Source organism: Monomorium pharaonis, chromosome 3, assembly GCF_013373865.1.
Source record: "Monomorium pharaonis isolate MP-MQ-018 chromosome 3, ASM1337386v2, whole genome shotgun sequence".
In the NCBI taxonomy this organism is placed as follows: Eukaryota; Metazoa; Arthropoda; class Insecta; order Hymenoptera; family Formicidae; genus Monomorium; species Monomorium pharaonis.
In genome coordinates this window covers 26,514,354-26,536,268 of record NC_050469.1, presented here as the reverse complement: position 1 = coordinate 26,536,268, position 21,915 = coordinate 26,514,354, and the positions used below count along the sequence as shown (strand labels likewise).

Below are 21,915 nucleotides of genomic sequence, written 5' to 3'. Positions count from 1 at the left end.
GTGAAAACATTTTCCTTTCGCAATATATTACTGGCAATAAATATTCTGTTGTTTTTTTTAAACAATTCAAAAATTTGCAAAGAAAAAAGAATGATCTTGTTGTACAATAAAGCATTAAAATGCATGCATATAATGAAGGACTCTTACTTAAAGAGTTAAGATCATGGCCTGCATTTCGTTTGACAGACAATTTTTTCCCTTTTTTTAAAAATATGTATAACCGAATGCACGAAGCAAAATCGTAAGATTATAATTTAGGATCTGTTGCGAGTTTAAAAAGTTTTTTTCTTTCCTTGTTTGAAAAGAGAATCGTTCCATAGCTCTGGTTCGACATAGTATTTTTCCTGCACGGATTACCAGGGTTGGAGGATCTCAATTAAAGCCCACTTTATATTCTTATTTTATGTTCGTTCTGAGCTTATTTATTACTGCAGAAAAGAAGCGAACTTAAACACTTTTAATCGATTATTTTCTCTACTGCAATTCTTGAATATGTAAACATAATTATAATAGAAAAAGATTAATTATTCTATTTTTGAAATATGAAAATGTTATTTAATGAAAATGTTATTATATTATTTAGAGGCCTTTCGATTTATGTTTATAACGTTAAAAATGAACATTTGATATAAAGTATTTTAAACAATAATTATGAATCTTATGTTTGAACAATCGATGATGATGGACATGCGACAAAATTTTCTAGTTTAATGTTATGAAATTAGTACCAAAGATCTGCACGCAAAAAAAGGTTTTGTTAAAATATCTAAAAGTTTAGTTTTATATAAGTTTAATAATTTTGTTAAATTAAAATAATTATGTAGAATTCTCAAGCTGATTGCAAAAATATCAAAAATTTTTGTTCATCATACTTAAGCATCATATATATATATATATATGTATATATATATATAATTATTTTAATAATCTAACAAAATTACTTTCAGATCTAATATTTAGTGATTCAGAATTAGTTAAATGTTTATAGATACTTCAAAACCGTTCTATATATAGGTAATTTTTGCGTTAGCTGAATGATGTTATCATCCAGACCAGAGGATAACTTAATTCGGTCGTAATGATGCACTATCTTTTTATTAGCTGACCTAATTTTTTAAACCTTTCTGTAAAAAGCTCCCACTTTTCCATCATATTTAATTAAAATTACAGGAAAATCACTTTTTGAAGTAGTTCAAATATTGATTCAATAAACAAGTTAAGTCTTTGATGTATTACTTTCATGAAATATCTTTCAAAAGAGAATTATTCAATTAATAATTAATTAATAATGTGTTATATCTTGTGTCTAATATTTATAATAATTTTTAAATATACACCTCCTGTTACCCATATAAATATAATAATTCATCGTAAGATATTAGAAATAATGACTCCCTTTTGTCTAGCATTCAAACGTTATTTCACATTTGCGAAATTTTTAGGTAATTTTAGATAATTTTACGATTTATTATTTAATAACGCAACATGAAAAAATGCGGAAAAGAAAAGAAATTGTTTCACCCGGCGATACTCTACGTCGTCTCTCATCGCGGTTATAAAAAAAATTGACGATCGACAGAGGACGCTTGAAAACACGCAAGAAACTTGGATCGCTTCCAACGCGCTTACAATTTGCCAAAGATATTGTCGCGTCCGACCGCTCAACGCAGTATTTTCCTCTTCACTCGGTGCGGGTCATGCGAGTTATGGCTGCAAAAACGGACTGTTTCGTTTTTCTCGTTCGGCAGGCAGGCAGGCAGGCAGGCAGGCAGGTAACTTTCCTGCGTAGATCCGCGCACAATATCGATTGCAGTAGTCGCAGCAGTTATCGCGATCTGACACGCTATGCAAGAGCTACGTGGGAATCGCGATCTGTCCACGTGTTCATTAACGACATGTCGATCGGAAGGCAGATTATGCCATCGTCTATCTCGCCGATAAACTGCAATGCAACGAACTGCACATGAGGTGAAACGAGAGGGCAGCGAGGGAGAAAGAGGAAAATAGCAGAGAGCGAAGTAGAGGTGCGAAGATAACATGTACCTTTTATGCTAAAGTGATTGTAATTTTACCGCGTGCAAGCTCGCCGCTGCGACGGCGGATAACGCAGTTTGCACAAAGAGCCGTTTGTTGAAATCGTTAGTGGGTCACGTAATTGATTTACGTCTCGTGAGGAGAGATAAGGCCTTTCCCATGCGATATCTCGAATTAAAGGAAATTTACAAAGATGCGTGATAAAAATGTGTAGTCATGAGTATACGTAAACTAAAAAATTCAAATTATTTTATCTAATAATTGTTTTAACAAAAACTAAAAATATTTCATAAATAAATTGCAAGGATTGCTTTTCGTGCCGGCTTGCAACTTAGATGGCATTGTGTGGTCGAATCTCTCTATTTTCGTCATGTTTTCTTGTAAGATCAACATATTAATTACATGTAAATGTTGCCTAAACAAAGAAACAAATTAATAGACATTAGATTAATATATAACAAATTTATACTTGTTGCTGCAAAATTGTGTTGTGACGTTTTCCAAGCCTAGAGAGTTACAGTCTTGCATTATATTTATTTAGTACATAGCTATGCCCTGCCACGCGTTGCTGTGGCTCTCTATTCTTATGCTACGTTTTTTTCAAATTTTCTTTGCTTTCGTTGTTTAACTTTCAAAAGCCTTGCTTTACTGTTGCTCTTTTTATTTTATTTTTGAATAAGCATTTATCTATCTTTAATAAATCTAATATTCATTTATTCACGTACTTCTAACTTATTTTATTTATTAGTGCCTTTAGCACTATATTCAATTTGTTTCTATTTATTGTTTTGTATTTTTATTATAATGTAATATAAATCTTATTTTATTAAAACTTTGAAATAATTTTCAATTAAAAAAACCGAATTTTTTTTTAAATACCCATTTTTTTAAATTAAGCATTTTAAATTAGAGTGTATGTATTTAATTTATTATTGATTAATTTTATGAATCAATATTTTGTTATTTTTTCTAAAAGCTGCTATGGATTTAGAAATCTATTCAAAAAACTGTTTTAAATAAGTTTCTTTTTTTCAATAAAATAACAGCCATCTTCATTTTTCTTATTACCTTAATTTAAACACAATAGAAACATTCTTCGTCTCTCCCCGTCTCTCTCGGTCTCTCCCTGTTTCTCTCCGTCTCTCCCCGTCTCTCCCGGTCTCTCCCCGTCTCTCCCGGTCTCTCCTCGTCTCTCCCGGTCTCTCCCCGTCTCTCCCAGTATCTCCCGGTCTCTCCCGGTCTCTACTCGTCTCTCCCCGTCTCTCCCGGTCTCTCCCCGTCTCTACTCGTCTCTCTCCGTCTCTCCCGGTCTCTCCCCGTCTCTCCCGATCAATATAATTATTTCGAAATTATTTAATTTAAAATGATTTAATTTAAAATAATTAATATCATATCTATAATTATTTCGAAATTAGTGTTCGATTTTACCTTTTTTAATCCTGTATTTATCCTTTAATATAAACATTTTTCTCAAATTCTTTATTATTTAAATTTACCATTCAAGCATTTATCTATCTTTAATAAATCTAATATTCATTTATTCACATACTTCTAACTTACTTCATTTATTTATTGCCTTTGGCACTGTATTCAATTAATTTGTTTCCCGGTATATCCAAAATCAAACTCCATAAGAATATTCCTATTTTCGAATGCAACATTGTGTCAAAATTTCAAATCCTGCCATTGATTCTAAATTGTCATATACACGCTAAAAGAAACATTCTCAAATTAAAGGTTTGCATTTATGAAACGACCAGTAATAAATCTAATATTCATTTATTCGCGTACTTCTAACTAAATTCAATACAACGTTGTGTCAAAATTACAAAATATTATTAAAAAAATATTGTTTAAAATTAAATTATGGCCATCATTTTTTAAACACACGGTATTTCCAAAATCAGACCCCATAAGAATACTCCCGGTTACGAATGCAACATTGTGTCAAAATTTCAAAGCAATCGGTGAAAAACTTACGGAGATCTTAAATAAAGAACAAACATTTACATTTTTACTTATATAGATATGGCAAATTAAAAAATTTACTTGCTAATAATACATCGTGATAAAATCAGTGTGCGAAAAAATGAAAGGCGCGCAACAGAAAGATAATTAAGCATTTTTCATGCTAAGTAATCGCACAATATTCAAGCTCGTCGCAGCTGAACTACTAATGAAATTCGCGCAGAATCGTGTTCTACGCGACATTTTTCATTTAAAGTTAAACCGACTTGGAAAGTACACGCAATTAAACAATCTTTTTACGCGCATTACAATTATGTTAAGAAATTTCCCTATTTGTTGGGAAATTCGTCGGTTTTGCACAAATTTGAAGAATAATTAAAATTTATAAATGTTTAAGAAAAAGTTAATTATAGCACGTGCAAAAAGCAGTTTAATCTTCACCTTATTTAAACTTGTATAATATATTTCCATATTCTATGCTAGAACACTATAGTTCTTGAATAGGCATAGTAACAATATAATGCCGAATATAAAAATATTATCTTATTATTTTTGTTTTTTCAACAAATCTATCTGCGTTTCACACGACCGAAAATTTACCTCGCTTTCACCTCGTCATGTCGATAGGTTTTGGTCTCAAATTTGCCCGCGGATCATCAACTTTCCGAGGCGACCGTCGTGGCGTGTTGGGTTTGAGCGTAGAAGGGATGTAATGTAGGTTGTGCCAAAATCGCCTTTACGCTACATCGAGCAGAAATCGTCGGGGCGCATTATAAAAAAGGAATTGTTCAAAAATCTCTACCGTGATTCACTTCGCCTCGCTTCGCTTTTATAGCTTGCCGTGGCGCGTGTATTAAACAGAATTTTCCGCTCCTGCATAAAATGCAACAACTCTAGTTAAGCTTGTTTCCTTACAGAGATACTGATTTATACCAGCATATATGTGAAAAATGACTGATAGATAATATTACGTGGGCGTTTCACGTTCTCTGTAATTCGAAATGATGACTGACAGCGTTAGAAGAAATTTCATTTCTTTTTGAATCCGTCATGTTATAAACTAACTCGAACAGCGTGTATTTGCTAAAATCATGGCTAGTTTTATGACCATTCTTCTCTTCTTCGTTTTATATTTTGTGGAAATATTCCAAGTTATTTTTTTAGTCGTAAACATATTTCAATTTATGTTTCAATTTTGAGAGTTTAAAAAAATATTGGTTTTTCCTCACACTTTTTCCATATTTCACAAAATTTATTTTTAAATGAAATCTACTGCAGATGTTTTTCGATTTTTGTGAAGTTAGGCTTATTACCTAGAATTTCGTTACATTGAAAATTCTAGCTCTTCTCTCGAAAAGTTTTAAATAATTGTATAATAATACTATTGAATGTTTTTAAATCTTTTTATATTATATTATCTTTACGTGCTCTTTGGGTATTCATATAAACTTGTTTATATACTTTTTTAAATTAACTTTATTTCCATGTAAGTTATTTTTTTTTGATATTATTAAAACATAGAAAACTGACGGTTAATTGAAATAAGTTATTAATATTGAGTTTTAAAGTTATGTATTTTGTATCTTTCAGCTCCCCGGATGAATGCGAAGAGAAGGGTAAAGCTGAGAAGAGATCCAGTTATGGATAAAGGACACAGAAGTAAGTATATAATTAAATGACATCAATTACTACAAATTGAATCATCTTCGATGTGCTTGAAACTTGAGATTTCAAGGAGTGTCTGAAACTCGTTCTATAAACTCTTCTATCGATCGGTCACGGTTCTTCAACACTGATACGGTTGATTTATATCACTGATATTTATTATTGCGCAAACAATAATAACAGTATTTTATATTATATGCCATTTATACAATCTTGAATGTTGATTTATCGTAACTTCGAGTTACATTAAAACTTTTGACGTTATTGACGTCTTAGTGAAATATACAAAAGTTAGTATTTTGAATAAATTGTACTATTTTTTAAATATCTAGATAGATATTTAAATATCTAAAGAGATATTTAAAAAATAAATATATACTTAAAAAATATTAATATTATTAGAAAAAATTTTAATATATATTACAAACATTTTATAAAATGCATCTTTTCAAATATTGAAATAAAAAATAATTAAATTATTTATTTATTTTATTTCATATATAATTTATATTTTTTAATTCTTACTATATAAAGATTAAAGATAGTTGTGTGTGTGTGAGTGTATGTGTCTTCCATTATATAACCAGGTAATTTTTTTAAAATCTATTTATATTATCCGTTTATATTTTTTAGTCCTATCTTTATAACGGTATCATCATTTCACCTTTAAAAATTATCGATATCGTTGAGAATTCAAATAAAAAAAAAACTGTTTATAAAAAATTTAATAAGAATTTCAAGAAAAGATTATATGACGTAATACATATCTAAATGTCAAGAAGGACTTGCTTACAGTAAAGTGAAAGATCAAGAGTTCTATCTGACAATAGGTAACTAATTATAATAAGTATAATAGCGTTTCTCGAAAAGACGGCCGTTATTACGCAGAATAATCGTTTGCTGAAGGGGTGCAACAGGTTCGGCGAGTCTGGTGTGATGGTAATCGAGAGATTAACGAATCGCGAGGTACTTTGATAGGATCCCAGTTAATCAGTAACCGGGGCTGCGACACCATTAATCTTTCACCACTCTCCGCGGAACTCCATCTCCCTTTATCATCCTTTCGCGTGCCACTTCCTCTTCGACTATTTTCTCTCACTTATGCTTTTCGTGTTTACCCTCCTCATCCATTGTCATTGTATACCTCAATCTTTTAGATTAGATCCTTTGTATCTACTCCGCTGTGGCGTTCCATGTATCGTTTTACATTTACATTTTCAATGAATTATTTATTTTTCTTTCTATCTACATATACCCACACATACGCGAGGTTTATTCCGAGAATTTAATCTAATTTATATCCTCTTTTGCATAAAAGAGAAAGAATAAGGATTTCAATTCCGAGAAGTTTTAGTAACATCGTTGCTGTATATCATTGTTCCGACTTATTACACGCGTATCATTTCACATCATGCTGTATACAATGCGTTTGTCAATGTGGTACCTTCACATCATACGGAGGTTGTCGATGCAGCCAACCATTGCTCTAAATGAGTGACGGCTTACAGTTATATCAACCGTTATGTAATAGCTACTGCTACAACGTGCATATATGTGTGTTAGGTAAATAGCCAGGTAAATGAGCGGAGATGAGAGAGAGTGAGTGAAGAGAGAGAGAAAGAGAGAGAGAGAGAGAGGGAGGGGGGGAAAAGAGAAAGAGAAGAGAGAAAGAGAGAAAAGCGGTAACAGCTCTAAGCCTGCACCTGACGAGCAGGCGTGCGATTGACGTTTAATTATTCGTTGCGCATTCAGACGCTTCGTTTCCTCTAACGCGCTCTCGTCCGCGTTCTCGTCGTTTCTTCATTATGACACGACAAGCAACGCGGCAAGGGTTACCGGGAGAAATTCACCGATTATCTTTCCGTGAAAATAATCAGAATAAACATATTCAAGGAAACTGTCCCAGATGATTGTGATTTCACCAATATGAAAACTACTCCAAAGCATTCTTAATACATATTTAATATATATGTATTATATATATGTATTTGAGATTTAAATAATTAAATCAATTATTGATAAATTCGAGAGGATCACACAAAGACCTTTTGCTGTTTTGATCATTCGCTTAGTTGTAATTAGGCCGAGTTTCATTGCGGATGTTTTTGCAATAATAGTTTCAATCGATTCGTGGCCTGTCTTCTACTACATATTTACATATTCGTCGGCCTCGCAAATTTCGCATTGTTATACAATTACCGCAGGCACTTTAATCAAATATTAATATGTACGCTAATATTTAGAACAATTAATGCATTTATTTAATAGCACGAAATTCGCCGATTCTGATGATCGCACACCGTAGTGAGTTTACGGACGGTCGAGTTTCATCAGTGCTGCTCGTTCAATATCATGAAACTGCGCATTACGCGTATATTTGCCTGCTGCACTTATTACTCGTTTAAAACAAATACACAAGCGATATTTTTCATTTAATTTTATTCCATGGAATTCCGTGGAAAGAAAGTTTGAATTCGAGACAATATATTCATCGATATAAGATTCAATTTAATATTGAGTCAGCATAATAAAATATTGATTAAACATGAAATTATTAATCTCGAAACAACTGTTTTTGTAGTTTTCACCATTGCATATTATTAAGTAAAAATTATATACGTAAAAAAATATTAAATAAACAAATTCTAATTTGGTTAATTCATGATTATTTCAATTCGAGACCAATGCTTTTATTTTTTATTATATATAAAATAGAATTTTTTAATATTTATCAAAACATTTATTAAAACGTAGCATACAAATAATTTTCAAGAAATTTTTTATTTTAATTTACCAAGTGCACTTTGTTTCCGTTCTCAACCACTTGTTATATTGTAAATACAATTGTACGATTCGTAAAGACAAAACTTTTGCGCCAAGCGCGAGCTGATTTGACAAATACATGTCTCCCTATGGCGCCATTTATATTATACATTGTTTTGTCTTTACGCATGGCACAGCATCTACTAATCACGGTATTATCAACAACTAATCTGTTGTAATCACACAGAAAGCGCAATAACGATGGTACCACTTCACGTTTCGTGCAATTCGAAGGGAAAGCCATTAAGCGCGATGATACGTAATACACGGACATAACTGGATGCAATTGTAATTCCAGGTCGCAATTTCACAATGACAGCTTTTCTACGATGACAGGGCAATATCGTGGCGAATAAACATATAATATCCGCATTTGCAATTATTGTTTTCTTCAATTGACTTAATTAAAAATAAGGCGATTAAAAAGTCTCGTAAATTTGCAAATTAGTTGCAAGAGTTATTAAACGTTATCGATATGAAATGTGACAGATAAGCTCTATCTTAAAAGTTACATATCTTTATTCGCGTCACATTTTTCCAAGTAAAAATCGAATCAATATCGGGAGAAAGAGATTGAATAAAAGCGAAGAGAAAATCGCGTATCCCCTTTGCAAAAATATTCTACGCAAAAACTCTCTCTATCTCTTTAAACCGCAGTGGAACTAAACAGGCATTCAGCCAAAAACTGCGAAATATAAAGAGTCATATAGGTTTAAACGTTTCATAAATAGTGACGACGGGAAAGTGGGGAGCTCATAAGAAAAACCTGTCGCCATGCACGAATCCAAATTGCAGTTGCCGACATTTGCACACATCTATCCGCGGATAATAGCTTTTCGTGCGAATCAGAGGACATTGCGGACACAGCTGTGCTCGCAGCCCGAAGGTGCGCCGATATTCGGCGCGATCGATCGGCTCCCTCTCGCCGCAGCCTGCTCAATAGAGACACGTTAACGCAAACGGACATGTCTCGTATATTTTACAAGTCCGTTTGTAAACCGCTTGGTTTCGCCACGTATGCTGGATATGTTACGCGTCGATCAACCGCCCCGTTGTCTCGGTCTGCCACACGACTCCGTATCTGTGGCAGACTTCATACAAGTGAATTCGCGCATGAGATAAAGCAAAAGTTTCAAAATGGAAAATGATCGATCTCGCAATATTACTAAACATCCGTAATTTCTGAAGTTGTAAATAATTAATGGTCGACAAATCTACACTGAAAAAAAATCTAGATTCAAATAAATATTTCTTTGAATAGTGCTAAGAACATATTTCATAGAAAATCAATAATATTTATTTAAAACAAGTACTAGATTTCTATAATTTAGAAAATATTACTTGTTTGAAATAAATATTATTGATTTTCTATAAAATATTCTTAGCACTATTCAAAAAAATATTTGTATCTAGCAATTTTTTTTCAATGTAAATTAACAAAGTTTCAAGAGTGCAAATAGATTGCAGAAGCTGACTTTTCATTTCGGAAAAATCTTTATTTTGATAGATTAAAAGGCAGGCGTGAAACTAGAAGGAAGTCGATGTACATGAATTTTACATAAAGCTATATTTTTGCCGAGTAATCTTGTGTGAAAGGTCGCAAGAGAATATTTTTATGGGTAACAATCGATGCGACAAACAATTTGCAGGTGTGATCTGTCCGTTATACGACGGCTAAATATTTTTACGGAGCACGATAGCGAATAACATATTGTGAGAAATAACGATGTCTGGAATTAACGATCAACAGGTTGACTATATGGATGCGACAGAAATCTGTTTTGATTTAATCACGAGAAATGGGGACGTATGCTGTGGCAGTTTTGGTGAATACTGTCAGGGCTGTTTAATCGGGAACATACGCATGAAATAATAGGACGAACATTATTACAAGCAGAATACTGATCATTTAATATACGATATGCAAATTTCACATCAACATAAATGTGAATGCTGTAGCAAGAAACTGTATACATATATTATATTCTATTTAAATTGCTGCTACGCAAAAAAAGTTGGTATTACGATTATACAGAATGATATTAAATATTATTTATTATATTCATAAATTGCGTAGAATATCATATAGGTAGATAAAATTAATTGCTCGGTATTCATTTCGAAAAATTAAATTTGATTAAAAGTTTACAGTATGTGTGCTTGTGGTATTTTGTTCAAACAATTTTGTATCAATTAGAAGGAATTATAAAGTCTCACAATTTTAAATGTAGAGGAAAATTGCTGAATTTGTACTTGTCCGCGGTCGTCAAATTCATATCTCTCTTATTCATATTTTATATTTTGACTTAATATAAGCAACATTTAGTAACAAAAATATGAACTAAATGAAGAAAAGTAGGGAATAGACAAAAATTTAACAAGTTACATCTTGTTTTATGCGTGCTAATACTATATTAAAATCAGATACAACTAATGTAATTTTAAATCAATTTATGCAGTCAATAATGTAATCATGAAATTTTATACTAAATCTTTATACTTCCATAAAAGAGGGTTTATTGTAGAATATTTTACATTCGTTGTATATCTACTCTCTAAATCGGAATCAATGTATTATTTACTAAATGATGACAGTAAATAGTCTAGTTTCACTGATTTATATTTAGAAAGTAGATTTGCAAATATTATAACAAAAATTATACCTATATTTTTATAAAATCTTACCAACTTTTCCAGATCATACTACTACAATTTTTTTAATTATAAACGACATTAATGTGTAAAATTGATAACTAATAATAATAAAATAATAGATATGGATATATATGTTAATTATGAAAATATATTTAAACCAGTTTTATTTCAACGTCCTAGTTTTTTCATTATTTCTATTCATTAAAATTTTATTCATAATATATTTGATTCTATTTTGATAAATCGTTAATAAAATTATTTAATGATAGTTAATAATTCCTTATATTTTTTATTATTTTAATTCATAAATTCAATACTTTCACAGACAATGCGATTGAAAAAAAATCCATAATACGATTTAGATACGATTGAGGATTACTTAAATCGTACCTTTTGCAACATTATAATAAAAAATTTATAATGAATTAATTTGTTATAACTGAAAAATAAAACATTGTAATAGGCACTCAAAATATCAAGCTACAACTTTTATTTGCATACAAATTAATATTAAATAAGAAATATAATTAAAAAATAATTTATGAGCTAATAAGCACAAGTCTCCTATATTTTAATATTATATTTTGCTATATCTTTCAAATAAATAGAATTTAATAATCTATTGTATTATAATTAGTATACTGTATAGTATGCTGTTCAATATGAAACGTTAATAACGAACGATTAATAATCAAAGAGTATACAATTCGAGAGCTGATGTATTATATTCACGATTACCCTCAAAAGTACAGCGTACAACAATTACAAGCTCAATTTCGATTTATGCGGTTTGACACGGTTAAAACGCAATTGCGTAAGTGCTAGAGGATGAGATAGATATAATTCGTTGAGTTGACGCTTTCAGCGTTGCTCGGAAAATGCAAATCGCGGAACACACCAGCGAGCAGTAACTCAGCAAGTACGTGGTCCCGACGATAGGAAAAAAAAAAGAACCGATTGTTCGTGATAGACACGCAAAACTGTAAAAAATCTCCACGAGTGACGACGCTCGCGTGTAACCCTCAGTAACAATGCAAATTAATTCGTAGGTCACGTTTTCCAGAGTATGAATTATCGTGTCGCGCTGCTGCAAACTATAATTTAAAGCGGAACGCCTCTCGCTTTGTCGCCTTCATGCGCGTGACATCGTTATACTTCGCGCAAGAAGAACAGTGGTAGGTGGAAACGATTTATTTCACTCGGACAATAATTATAATTAAACGACGTCAACGAATAGCGCGGAAAAACACGTACTTGCCACCGGGGTTTAATTGCGCGCAAGAAGTCGGCCTCTAATCTCAACATGATGTATTTAAATTGTTACTTCGGCGCATAACCGTATAAAACATGTTAACCGTAATCCATCAGTTTGATAACGTCGTCATGAAAATGGATCTTGATAGATCACGTACATTTTTAATGCAGTTGTGAAAGAAGTAACGATTTAAATTTATATGTACACGTATTCAAATATTTCTAAATAATATGACATATACATGCAAAAAGATAAAATTTCGTTAATATTTATAAACAACATTTAAATAACCAGTTTTAAGCGAGTTTTATTAAAAGTACGTTGAATAAAACATGAAATTGCAGATCTCATCCGTAAAATAAAACATGTTTCCTACTTTTTATAAAAGTAAGCAATGCTTTATGTACACTTTTTTATTCCAAAATACAGCAAACTTATCCGAGATATCAGAATTATTGTTTCTTATGATTTATCTCGTACCTTGTTTTATCAAGATTCTTGATAATATTTCAAATTTTTATCAAGCACTCATCTACATTCAACTGTACCATCTCGCAAAGATCACCATTCAAATTAATATTTCCGTAAAAGAAACTTTTCTTCTCGTTTGAACATTTAGAATCTACCTGCACTTAATGATCGAGAACTGGCAATCGTACAAACGAGGACAAACTTAATGGAAATGACGGGCGAGAAAAAACATAAGTTTACTGCATTGCAAGCGCAAATAAAAGCTTGTTGTCATTATTATTATTTACACGGGTTCTGAGCGAGTTCTTTTTTGTGCATATTTATTACAGAAAATTACGAGAGAGTACGCGAATCAAATCATTATCATTTTTTACTTTGTTTTACGAAACGGTTCAAAACAGTTGGTTCATTTCACAAAGATATTTCTCATTATGTAGAAGCAAAATGATAAAAATAATATAAATTTTATTTTAATTAATAAAGAAAATATATCAAGGTATGTTTTAATGTTAACATCACTGCATTATCAATCGTCATGCAAAATTTAATAATAAATTTTTATCTCAATAAGTGATAGTGCATTCATGTGACAATTTTTCAACATTTTCGTCGAAATTCAAAATAGCAACTAAATTTAGATAAGTTGGGGAGATGACTAAAGAGGAATAAAAAGAGGGTTGAGGAAATGAGAAAATCGTCTATAGAAACGGAATCCATAAAGAGATTGCGCCTCGAGCTTCTGAACTGTCCGCAACAGGTACGCTATTGTGGCTATGAACAGACACATTTCCCGTTATCGCGGCCATCCCCTTGTCCCTTCAAACCCCATCGCCTAATTACGTACCATACTCATGGTCTGCCACGTGCGTGTAATTATAATTCATTTTTAATAAACATTACGGTATTTCTTGATCAAATACCATAGTATCAGACTAAGCAGCAAAAAATATTGGCATTTTATTATAATTTTAAAATTTAATTTCAATTTATACGTACATGAAGTAATTCAATGATAATAATATTATTTAGAATTAACATCGCTATCGCAAGCATGAAGCAACACGTGTAAATGAGAGCAGCATGCAGTCTATAATTATGCAACTTGCGCTCGTAATTAGACCGCGCTTCTTGCAAGTTACTAAGCACCAACGCGAATTTTAATTAGCTTTGTTGTTTTCGATCGTTCTTTATATTTCTTTTCGCTAAATAAATAATCGCGAATATACTCGAGTTCAGAGTTTTATAATATTTATTTTGTCACTATCGTAAAATTGTTTTTTAAAAATGTTTAAAACTTTTTTTATTTAGATTAATTACTATCACATATTCAAACCATATCATATTTAAATTCTAATATACTAACAAATTAATAATAAATTTATTTTAAAAAATTAAAATTAAGAACAAAACACTATTCTCCCGAGTATCTAGCAAAGACACAACGCCAACAAAATTTGCGTACTTTTAAATTAATCATAACTGATCATCACAACTGATAGATCACAACTGATTATAACTGATGGTTATTGATAATCACCATGGCGTGCAAGCGAAATCTCTAACCGGATTATTCCCGCCGCTATCCTGTCGCAAACGAGATTCTCCTTAACCAGTTCGTCAAAGCATAACAGATAATCCCGCTGCGCCCGAGAACTCGATGACGTTGATCAATTAAATGGTACGACATCGCGTTTCTGTCGTATCTCGTTAAAGTCGCGTTTGTGCAAACGCAGGTTTGCATGTCGGTCAATACAATAGTTCGGAAATGACAACCGATTCGTCAGATTGATATTCGATGACTGACCGAATTAAAAATCCCGACTGACTCGACCGCGAAACATGGACATGAGGTTTTAACTCGATTTACCTCAAATACGTGACATTTTTTACTCTTTGTCAACTGCGATGATTTCATTCGATAGTACGTTCGCCGAATCGTTGATATTGTTTCTACGAGTTCATTATGGACTAGCACTAGTTTCCTCAAAATTCAAATAGCATTTATACGAACGCAAATTATATTTACAATGATGTAATATGCATACTTTATTATAAATTGTAATATTATTGATTTTCTATATAAAAGACATTTTACATATAAATCTACAATATCAGAAGAGAAATTCTGTGGCAAATGCGTACTATTCGCTTAAATCATATCAATATTTCATATTTTTATCTAATGTTTAGCAAAATTTAATAACAAATATAAAATAAAAATGAGAATTTAGTAATATAGATAAAAATTTAATAAATTATTTTGTTTTATGCATGCTACACTTTAAAAAATCAAGTACACTTTGACGTAAATTTTTCATTAGCTTATACAGCTGATAATGATATCATTATGAAATTTTATTCCAAATTTTTTTGTTTTTATAAAAGGTTATTGTAGAATACTTTACATTTATTGTATAATAAAAGTTATAAATTGTATCACCATAAATTTTATTTCTTTTATAAATATTAATATAAGACTGATAATAGAGCAGTGGCAATAATTGATATAAATAAAAATATATTAATTGCAAAAATAAATTAAAGTCAGTTTTATTTCCTCATCTTATTATGTTATTAATTAATTATTAAATATTTGATTTTTTTCAATAAATTATTAATAAAGTAAGCATTAATTAACAATTCTTTGTATTTTAATTATTTTAATTCGCAAACTTAATACTTTCAAAAGTGATACGATTTAGACAATCGGTTATTTAAATCGTATCTTTTACATGTTGCAAAAAAAGTTTATAATAAATTAATTTTGTTACTGATGAAAAATTAGTACATGGTAGTAAAATGTTGTAATACTAGATTGTAGACATCATATACCAAACTGTAATTTTCAATGTCTCTTTGCGTATAAATTAACATCAAATAAAAAACAATATAATGAAGTAACATAGTACGAGGGTAGTCCCAGAAGTACTCGATCTAACAAAAAAATAACAAAAAAAAATTTGGGAAAAAATATATTTTTATTTCTCAATGTAGTCTCCTTTTAACTCGAAAATTTCAGCACTTTTCACTGATAGCAACTTCTACACCTTCCTTCTTTATCAAAGCATTATCGCCAGAAAGTTACACAGAATGCGTCTCGTAATCGTTGAAATATATCGACAGCATTTATCGAATGTTCCCTTACGATTCGAGTATACGAAAGGGCGGCAGAATTACGCGCGGCAGCCACAGGATTAATTCGTACATATCAGAATGAAATTACCCGCGCGGCTAGTACGATAACACTTAATTAAGTGGTTCTCCTCGCGCGCGAGTTTCGGATTTCTCACGTTAATACACACGGGGGACAATACCATTACCGCCAACGCGCAAGAGTGGGACACGGTCGACAGTGGAAGCTTAGGTACGCAGAAAGCAAAGATGTTGGCTGCGCACGCAATATGCATAGCAGGAGAAACGCCATAGAGGCTCTCGTACAACGCTCGTGTGTTGGGGTGATTGTATATCAAGCTATACCCTCGACGTCTCGACCACCCTTTTCTCATGGCCTTTCAACCCACGTCGTATCCTCGGCGAAAGCTCTTATACTACGCCCATGTCATTCGGCGACCTTACTGGTAACTCCAAATATGAGAGTAGAGATCATGGAGAAAGGAAGAAACTATTTTCCGGCAATTATTAGAACACCAAAATAAAAAATAGTTGCCGAAAATTTAAATAAGGATTTATACATTGATTTATTAAGAATTAATAAATGTTTGAGATTGTATTTGCAACGGATTTTAATCATTTTTAATAACAGTACTTCAATCTCATTCGAGTCCGTCGATATTAAACAATGAATTAACATATTCATGACAGCGTGATCGCTATCCGTATTACTTATTCTACTGAACTACCGATCAAGCACTTTCTACGTAAAAAACGGCAGCGGTATCTCTATAAAATATGCATGTGCTACTTATACGCAGCATAACTTTTAATTATTTATATTGAAAAAAGTAGTATATTATGTGAATAATAATTTCAGACTGGAGAGCAATACTTAAGGGTTTTATCCATTTAAATCTATTGATAAAATAAATATTTTTTCATTGACATTCTAATTTTGATTCAAAATTCATAAGAAAATATTGTAAATAACGAATGCTGTAAACTCGCTTTTACGGTGTAAACGTGGAAAACATCGAAATGCTGTTGCAGTCGACGGTTTGCTTCGCGTGTAAAAATGTGAAAAGTCAACCTGGCAATTTTTTATTATCACCATACAGGGAGTACCAAATTGATAATGTTATATGCTATTATCGGTAAATCTCTGTTTTTATCGCTTCCTTTCTGTGCTATTCCCCTTATCTAGTCTCTCTTTCTCTCTCCCCTTTTCTCATCGTTATAGTTTTTTTTTTGTTAAAATATCGGCAAATGTTCATATTGCAAAAATAGCGCGAAATTTTCAATCTGTCGCATAATTTCAGGTATAAACCGATCCATCATTCAGTTGAGAACAGTTACTGCACGATATTTTCTACAATTCCGCGACTACATTAATTTATATGTCAATTCCAACAAACTCGATTTCCGCCGGGAATGGAAAACTAATTCGCAAATACGCTCGAAATGAAATCTCAAATTTATATTTATAGTATCTATATGGCTATTGCAATTAGAATTCAAATTATACTCCATCGTCATATTTTGGCTTTAAGGATATTTCTTAATTTTTCTGTTTTCTAAAAAATTATTTTCTAAAAAAAAATTAATATAAAATCAATTCTATAGATATTTTAGTAGTAGTATCAAATTGTAAATTGGAGTAATAATACATATTGCAGAAAAAAAGTAATATTATAATAACATGATAAATTAATTATTAAGTGTTATTTTTACTATTGTTTTAATGTTAGTAATAAAGCATAACCTAATGTTTATAATTGGCAGAGAAAATGATTATGAATTGTAGTTAAATTCTAGTTTATTACAATTACAATCACTTTTTTTATCAGTGCATCTAAATCCGAATAATGTATCAAATAAGAGTAAAACAAGATCTCGATATTCCTGTTCATTTTATTTCAAGTAATTTCCAAAGCTTTTGCGGACACGTCACGCAAGTTCATCCACTTAGAGTTCACAGAATCTGCGGTTGCCTGTGCTAAGGGGATTGTCTGTCGAATCCGCATGGTTAATCGTGATGCGAGGGAGGTTTATCCAGATGTTACGAAATCCTTAGACCCAATAGTTCGAAATTGGCTTGGTCATGTCAGGTTGTATTTCAGTGCGCTTAATCGCTGAATTTAGCGAAACAGGGCACTGAAATAGCTTTGTCAGCATAAACGAATTTAGAAAGAGACAGTACATGTCTCACAATAAATAATATACAAAATTTAAAGATAATACATCAAAGTGTCTTTCTAATATGTATAATTTATACATTATACATTTGTTTCATTAAAATTTTTCTAAAAAACAATATAAAACCAAAACTCATTCATTCAATAGTATAACTCTCTATACGCAAGATATTTGAAATAACATATAATTGATAAAAACGTCAAAAAAAAATTTTTAATTTGCCCTTGTCTGATCACTGATATTGTAGAGACCTTAAAGTGAAAAAGTATATCTATGAAAATTATTAAATAATACCAAAAATTTTATGGTTGATAGTAAACATTCTATTTGATTATTAATTACTTAAAAAATGATTATAAAGGTACACGGAGAGAATTTTTTCTTAAACGTTACCCTGAAGAAAATCGTGATAATTGTGAGACAAACTTTGAAGATTTTTATTATACTTTTAACAAAATTTACTAAAATTTTAATAAAATTTGGCAAAATTTTAATCAATTTTACTATACCTCTAAAAAAATTTAGTAAAACTTTGCCAAATTTTATTAAAATTTAGTAAATTTTGTTAAAAGTATAGTAAAATTCTTCAAGGTTTAGGTTGTCTCACAATTACCATGATTTTAAGGGTAATTTTTAAGAGAAAATTCTCTCCGTGTAGAAATACCAACGATCAGATAAGCAATTCGCACGGCAAAATCACGATCACTCGCATGCGCATTAGATTCGCTAACAACGTGATATTGTTATTATCCCTCCAACAATCGGTGCAATTGCCGCTCGCATTTACAGCGGACGTGGGCGTTAATTATTTTCCTAGACCCCGACGTTGTAGCTTCAGCTACACTCGCGAATACGTGTAAATTCTGCTGTGGGGTGGAAAACTCTGTACGGGGAAGCTGTGCGCGAGTTACGCCGCCTAAACGTAAATTGCGTTTCTCTTCGAAACGGCACGGCGGCCACACGTGTACAGCCCGGTTGTTTCTCGTCTTGATGACGCAAATCCTACCCACGGAGAGACGGGAGATACCCGCGGAAATTGCCGCGATATCGTATTGCTTTTCGCTGCTGGTGTGCGCAACTTCCTTCTTAACCCACGTCCCTTTGTTGCAGCGCGTGGATTTGGCATGAGGGTGGTAGGCGGCAAGACCGGGTCGGACGGGCGCACCTTCGCGTGCATCGTGTGGACTGTGCCGGGTGGCCCCGCCGAGAAAGCTGGCTTGCAACAAGGCGACAAGGTACGTGTATTATGTATTACATACATTCACCCTACAATCTCTCAAGGATCGTAACAAGATTATCTTTTATGTATAAATTCCAAAAATAATCTCGACAGTTGGCTGTCGCGCGTGTCGTGAGATCTTTAACCTTTCGGAAGTTTTACAAAAACGTTAGTCACCGTTTGTGTCAGTTACTTATTAACGTCTAATTCACGTTTGAGGCACTAAATATTTTAGAATCGCGCATCCTATTTAATTTAAAAAAATATTAAAATATACTTATAATATATTATATATTTATCACTGCTGCTTTTATATTTAAAAAATATCTAGAAAGAGATTAATATCTGTTCATTATTATTATATCTTGAATCATATACTTACAAGAATTTATAATTATCTAGTTTTATCATTTTTACAAAGAAAATTAAACTCCACTTTGAGTAAATGTTATTTATTAATGTTCGATCGATCGGATATCTGTTCGCGGTGAAGATTACAGTATTAACTTTACTGCTTCATTCAGAACCATTCGCGATCCGTTTTTAAAATACAATAACACATCGCCTCTAACTCTTCGTGAATTTTATTATCTCATGCAAGGTAACGTTATTAAACAATATAACGTAACGTAAACGCTCGAGAAAATACTACACAGAATATAGTACGGATATAGAAAATATTTTCCCACGAGATGTTTATCGTTACCTATCGGGTATTATGAACGATAAATGCGTGTAAACACCGACATCCCTCGATGCATCAATTTTAATTGAATTTAAAGTTGAAGTACTGTTAGCCAAGTGAAGAGTCATTCTGCTCACTTGCGTGTTCGCACCTAACAAACTGATGAATTTTTATTTACTAAACTGCACTTTATATATTATAACAGAAAAACACAGCATTAGAAAATACATTTATTAAGTTAATTACCTAGTTTTTATGTACTATTATGTTGTATGTTAAAACTGCAGACAGCATAAGATATTTGTAAAAACATTGTGCATTAAAGTGAAAAAGTCCTTATATATATTAATCCTTTGTAAGGATTTTGATTACAAATAGGTAACTCAAAAAAGAAAAAAAATTATTATTACCTACTATATCGGTTTCGGGTCTCAATTATGTCAGACACTCATTTTCGTTATCTTACGAAGAATTTAATTATTGCAAAATTCAATAATATTATAAAAACCGTTATATTATCTGATAGAAGATACGTTCTAATTTGTATTTATGTATTATTTAGTTTTATTTTTTTTAGTTTTTATTAACTAAATATCAAAAGTGGCGTATTGGCAATCTTGTTCTAACATATTTTAAATGCTTTGATTATTAACATATCACAATATATCCACTGTAAAATGTTCAAGCAATACAAAATTTAAACCAAAATCTTCTCGGACAATAAATGATTTAAATATCATGACACCACCTAGATGTCACTCAAATGTCAGGTCGTGCGAAAAGGCGAGAAGTGCAGTCCTTTGAACCCTCTATCTACCCCTCGAGTGTCATCACACATAAAGGATCGGTATAGAATAGATAGATAAGTACGAATGATTGATCGTTCGGAACGACGAAAAGACACTCTCTCGTTCTCGTTTACCATTATTATATTTTCATAAATGTTTCCCGATTACTGAAAAAAAAGAGTTTAGTAATAATAATCAACTTTAAGTGATACTAAGTTTTTTTTTAGGGGAGGGGATAAAATAGTTTCAACTAAATGTTTAATTAATCAAATATTTAGCAACTGTTTAGTAACCGATTGCTATTACTATTTGATTGCTATTACTGTTTGATTACTATTAATATAATTATTAAATATTACTAAATATTTGATTATAATAATCAAACATTTCATTAAAATTATTTTACTAAAGTGTAATTATTATTACTAAATTCTTTTCTATTCAGTTTAAGTTTTTCTCTAATAAAAAACGTGTAGATGTCGCATAGTGGCAATTAGTTTAGAAAAAGAGTTCTATTGATTAACGGTTGGAAATTACAATAAAAAAATGGGGTGCTATAACATCTTATCAAAATTTCAGATCGAATAGTTCTGAATGGCTCAATATCTTCATTTTGCAATTATCTAGAGTTCCTAAAGCATAAAAAAATTTCGATTAATTAAAAAAAATGTTTTAATTCAATTTTAAGATATAATATTTTTGAGATGTTTCTATTGTTATTTTACTTATTTCAAAGAGTTTTCGACAAATAAAAAAATTTAAATCAAAAAATTAAAAAATGATAGACTATAAACAAAATTTCAAAATCAGTTAAAAATGACATGTATGTATTTGCTTATCATGCCATCCAATCGTTGACTTGTGTAAGACTTTTCGTCAAAACTCGTCGAAAACTATACCTAAAAATGTAATCAGAACTATTCAGAACTTCAACGAATTTTTCGACCACTGTTTTGTGATCAAATTTTGCGATCACCGTTCTAATATGTGGCAATACCTTGCAAATCGTTGATCCGATCGCTTTCATTTGTAAGTCTCTCTT

General features: G+C 31.4%; 1 protein-coding gene across 5 annotated transcripts in view; it reads left to right on the top strand.

The window, feature by feature from the left end:
* The window catches only part of LOC105840044 (regulating synaptic membrane exocytosis protein 2), a 162,922-nt gene that overhangs the window by 98,052 nt on the left and 42,955 nt on the right, over positions 1-21,915 (top strand). For all 5 annotated transcript variants that reach the window (XR_003625753.2, XM_012686769.3, XM_012686768.3 and 2 more), the window contains exons 11-12: positions 5,593-5,661; positions 19,292-19,416. Coding sequence is in view for 4 of the 5 variants with exons in the window: in XM_012686769.3 (XP_012542223.1) it covers positions 5,593-5,661; positions 19,292-19,416 (194 nt within the window). In the remaining variant the exon portion in view is untranslated. The remainder of the gene's footprint in view (positions 1-5,592; positions 5,662-19,291; positions 19,417-21,915) is intronic.